The sequence below is a fragment of the Otolemur garnettii genome, unplaced genomic scaffold (assembly GCF_000181295.1).
Source record: "Otolemur garnettii isolate 467f Iridium unplaced genomic scaffold, OtoGar3 scaffold00172, whole genome shotgun sequence".
NCBI classification, from domain to species: domain Eukaryota; kingdom Metazoa; phylum Chordata; class Mammalia; order Primates; family Galagidae; genus Otolemur; species Otolemur garnettii.
Window position 1 is genome coordinate 1,288,802 of NW_003852567.1, and position 4,130 is coordinate 1,292,931.

At 49.3% G+C, this 4,130-nt stretch overlaps 1 protein-coding gene across 1 annotated transcript in view; it reads left to right on the top strand.

Moving 5' to 3' along the window:
* Nucleotides 1–3,308, top strand: part of FANCG (Fanconi anemia complementation group G) — a 7,828-nt gene extending 4,520 nt beyond the window's left edge. The window contains exons 8-13 of the mRNA XM_023519342.1: nucleotides 912–980; nucleotides 1,190–1,479; nucleotides 1,576–1,622; nucleotides 1,809–1,970; nucleotides 2,704–2,827; nucleotides 2,982–3,308. Coding sequence (XP_023375110.1) covers nucleotides 912–980; nucleotides 1,190–1,479; nucleotides 1,576–1,622; nucleotides 1,809–1,970; nucleotides 2,704–2,827; nucleotides 2,982–3,090 — 801 coding nt within the window. The 3' untranslated portion in view covers nucleotides 3,091–3,308. The remainder of the gene's footprint in view (nucleotides 1–911; nucleotides 981–1,189; nucleotides 1,480–1,575; nucleotides 1,623–1,808; nucleotides 1,971–2,703; nucleotides 2,828–2,981) is intronic.
* Nucleotides 3,309–4,130: the final 822 nt, after the last annotated feature.

Consider the following 4,130-nt stretch of genomic DNA (forward strand, 5'->3'; position numbering starts at 1 on the left):
GTGCTGTGACATCATAGCTCACAGCAACCTCAAACTCTTGGGCTCAAGTGATTCTCTTGCCTCAGCCCCCCAAGTAGCTGGGACTACAGGTACCCAGTACAAGGGCCCAGTATTGTTTCTTGCAGTTGTCATTGTTGGTTAGCTGGCCCAGGCCAAGTTTGAACCTGCCACCTTCGGTGTATGTGGCTGTTGCCATAACCACTGTGCTACAGGCACCGAGCCATATCTTTGAAATTCTGAAGTTGGCCAGGTTCAGTGGCTCATACCTGCAATCCTAGCACTCTGGGAGGCTGAGGCAGATGGATTGCTTGAGCTCAGGAATTTTCTACTAAAAGTAGAAAAAACTAGCTGCACATGGTGGTGCATGCCTGTATTCATGGCTACTTAGGAGGCTGAGGCAAGAGGATTGCCTCAAGCCCAAGAGTTTGATGTTTCTGTGAGCTGTGATGCCATGGCATTCTACCCAGGGTGATAGTAAGACTCTGTCCAAAAAAAAAGAAACTCTGAAGTCTCCTCCATAATCCACTGTATCTGGGCTAGACCCATAGAGAATCACAGTTGGAGTCTTGAGACCCCCACACCCTCACTCTTACTCCTCAGGGCCCACAATCATCCCTCTAGCCATGGCGTTACGGCTCACAGCAACCTCAGACTCTCAGGCTTACATGATTCTCTTGCCTTAGCCTCCCAAGTAGCTGGGACTACAGATGCCTGCCACAACACCCAGCTATTTTTGTTGTTGCAGTTGTCATTGTTTTAGCAGGCTTGGGCCAGGTTTTAATACACCAGTTCTGGTATATGTGGCCAGCGCCCTACCCACTGAGCTATAGGCGCCACCCAGAATATTCTTCTTAGAATCCTTGAAGGGCCCTGCTAAGGCCTAAGGTGAGGTTCATGGGCTGTGACTCCTCAGGGCAGAAGATGCTGCAGAGCATTACCTGGACCTGCTGGCCCTGTTGCTGGATGACTCGGAGCCCAGGGTGAGTATGTCTTTAAGCTTCTCTGCAATAGGGTGGAAGGAGTGGGGTTCCCTTTGAAGTAGAGCAAGACTATTGCTTTCTGTTTTTCTCTCTATTGTTGTATCTGTCCAATCTGGGGAGCAGGTCTTTGCATGGTACCAGAGCCTGGTAAGAACTTTGGGATGGTAGCTCTTGCCTCTTCAAGATACTGCCTCTTCTTCCCTCCCCAGATTTCCCCACTCCCCTCCCCTCCAGGACCCTGTATGCCTGAGGTATTTTTGGAGGCAGCGGCAGCACTGATTCAAGCAGGCCGAGCTCAGGATGCCTTGACAGTATGTGAGGAGCTGCTCAGCCGCACATCATTTCTGCTACCCAAGATGTCCCATCTATGGAAAGATGCCAGAAAAGGAATCAAGGAACTGCCACATTGCCCACTCTGGATCTCTGCCACCCACCTGCTTCAGGGCCAGGCCTGGGTACAGCTCGGAGTCCAAAAAGAAGCAGTTAATGAATTTAGCTGGTGAGCTCAGGGTCCTGGGGAAGGTGTGGAAGGATGATTTTCTGTCAGAGTTTCTGAGGTTGATCCTATTTCACCCTATTCCATGTCCTACTTCAGGTGCTTAGAGCTACTCTTCCGGACCACACCTAAGAACAAAGAACAAGGTGATATAGACTATTTTCCTTTTACCTACTAAGGTGATGGTGGTAGAAGTGGGTTCCCTTTTGATGCCTCCCTGCCCAGGAAGAGACTTAAGAGAAAGGGATTCTGGACAAAAGAGAGAGGAGGATTTGGGATTTTTTGACTATGAGGCTGGGAAGACTCTTCTTCACTTTAGAAGTCATCCCTAGGAGCAGCTTCCACACCCAACTGTGAGCAGGGGTGTAAGTCAGATGTGGCACTGCAGCAGCTTCGTGCAGCCGCCCTGATTAGTCGTGGACTGGAATGGGTAGCCAGTGGCCAGGATACCAAAGCCCTACAGGACTTCCTCCTCAGTGTGCAGATATGCCCAGGTATGTATACTTGCATGACATCAACTATGTACAGATGTACAAGGATAGTGAGGCCCACAGGAGAGGTGCTTGGGCCTAAGTATAAGGGTACCCAGTCAGGAGGGGTGACTGTGGTTGTACTGTATATGCCTAGGGATATACTTAGGTGTGCACATACAAACATATTCAAGTGTGTTTGCAGGGCTCCCATGAGTCCCCTGGTCTTCTCTGTGTCCTCAGACACAAAGACTGTGACTGCTGGGTGGATTGGGTAGGAGCATAGCCAGCTAAGCTCTTTGTACTGGGCAGATGGTGGACCTTGGGATAGTATAGGTTGTGAACAATCTACCTCTGCTTACATGTGTGAGTGTAAGCAAGATAATTTCCCTCTCTAGGCCTCAGTTTCACTTTTTTTTTTGAGACAATCTTGCTATGTCATCCTCAGTAGAGTGCTGTGGCATCACAGCTCACAGCAACCTCAAACTCCTGGGCTTAAGCAATTCTCTTCCCTCAGCCTCCCAAGTAGCTGGGACTACAGGCACCCCCCACAATGCCTGGCTATTATTTTGTTGTCATTGTTCTTGCAGTTGTCATTGTTTAGCAGGCCCAGGCTGGGCTCAAACCCACCAGCCTTGGTGCATGTGGCTAGTGCCCTACCCACTGAGCTACAGGCACCGCCAGTTTCCCTTTTTATAACAGGATGACTAAGGCTATGTCAAGTTTTAAGACTCTGTACTCTGGGGTGGGGCTACAGGTAATCGAGATGCTTCCATTCACCTGCTTCAGACTCTGAGGAGGCTGGATCGGAGGGATGAGGCCACTGGTCTCTGGAGGAGCTTGGAGGCCCAAACTAAGCTGCCACAGAAAGATGCTTCATGGTAGGGCTGAGGCCTGCTGTCATGGGGCTGAGGGAAAGTTGGCTTCCTAGAGTGCTTGGGACCTATTGGTGGGTGGTGAGAAGTGAAAGGGAGGATATGGCTGCCCAACCTTCTAACAGTCTGATTTTTAAGCATCACTCTTCTTGCTTTCCAGGTCTCTTCCCCTGTACCTAGAAACATGTTTTAACTGGATCCGTCCCTCTGATTATGGAACCCTCCTTGAAGAGTTTCAGACATCTCTGCTGGAGCCTCAGGACCTGTAGCTGCCACATTTCCAAGAGCTTAAACTGGGGCCCCAGTGGGCTATCTCTCTGTGAAGGAGGGCTTTTTGCTTTACCATCCTTGGGGAGTGTGGCTGGAATTGACATTCATGTATAAGTCCTGCACTGATATGGTTGGTGGTAGTCCTGCAAAATTTGGCCTAGTTACTATCATTCTAGTTCTGGAGGAAACACTGCCACCAAATTATTGACTTGCCTGTGACACCTTTTTTCTTGTTTCCTCTTTTCTTGTGTTGAGTAAAATCTCATATTTATCTCTTGTCTGTGTACTACATATACTTGAAAGGGAAGGTTGTCTGGTTGAGTGCTAATTGTCTAAGATGCCCTTTCCCAACAACATCTGCCTTATCAGTTTGAGATCTGAGAATGAGGAAAGGGCTACATGCATCCTTACTCAGGAAGGAGGGGCTTTAGTCCTTTCCACTGCCTACAAGTAGAGCTCCAAAGTCCAGGATCCTGTGCTAGGTGACAGAGTGAATGGAGTTAGATCTGGAGGATGGTCTATGCAGGCTTCTCCTGAAAGAGAAGACGGATGGGCAGAGTGACTCCTCCCTCCCTCATCCAAAATGCTGGAAACTGGACTGATCTCAGTCAAATTTATCTGTATGGATAGGGGGTGAAAAGTGAATTGAGGCAGCATGTCAGCAAGAGCTGCCTGTTGACTATAATCAGGGTCAGCTATCATTTTGAACCCTAGGACTTGGAGTTCCAGCGTGCGATTTTCTTGCTGATTGGGCTTTATTCTGTCCGAGCTGTGTTCTGTGGTTCCCTGTGACCTGTCTGGATTGATTGTCCTCTTTTGTTCAGTCATTAATATTAATTCCCTATAGTCAGGGGAGCATGGGCTGAGAAACTGCATGGCCGTGGGATTGGGGCTACCGGGGGTGCTATGACAATAGGGTAGAGTGGATTAAGAGCTGGGGTGCTAGGCTAGGTGCCTGTGGCTCAAGAGGCTAAGGCGCCAGCCACTTACACCTAATGTGGCGGGTTCGAATCCAGCCCGCCTGCCAAACAACAATGAC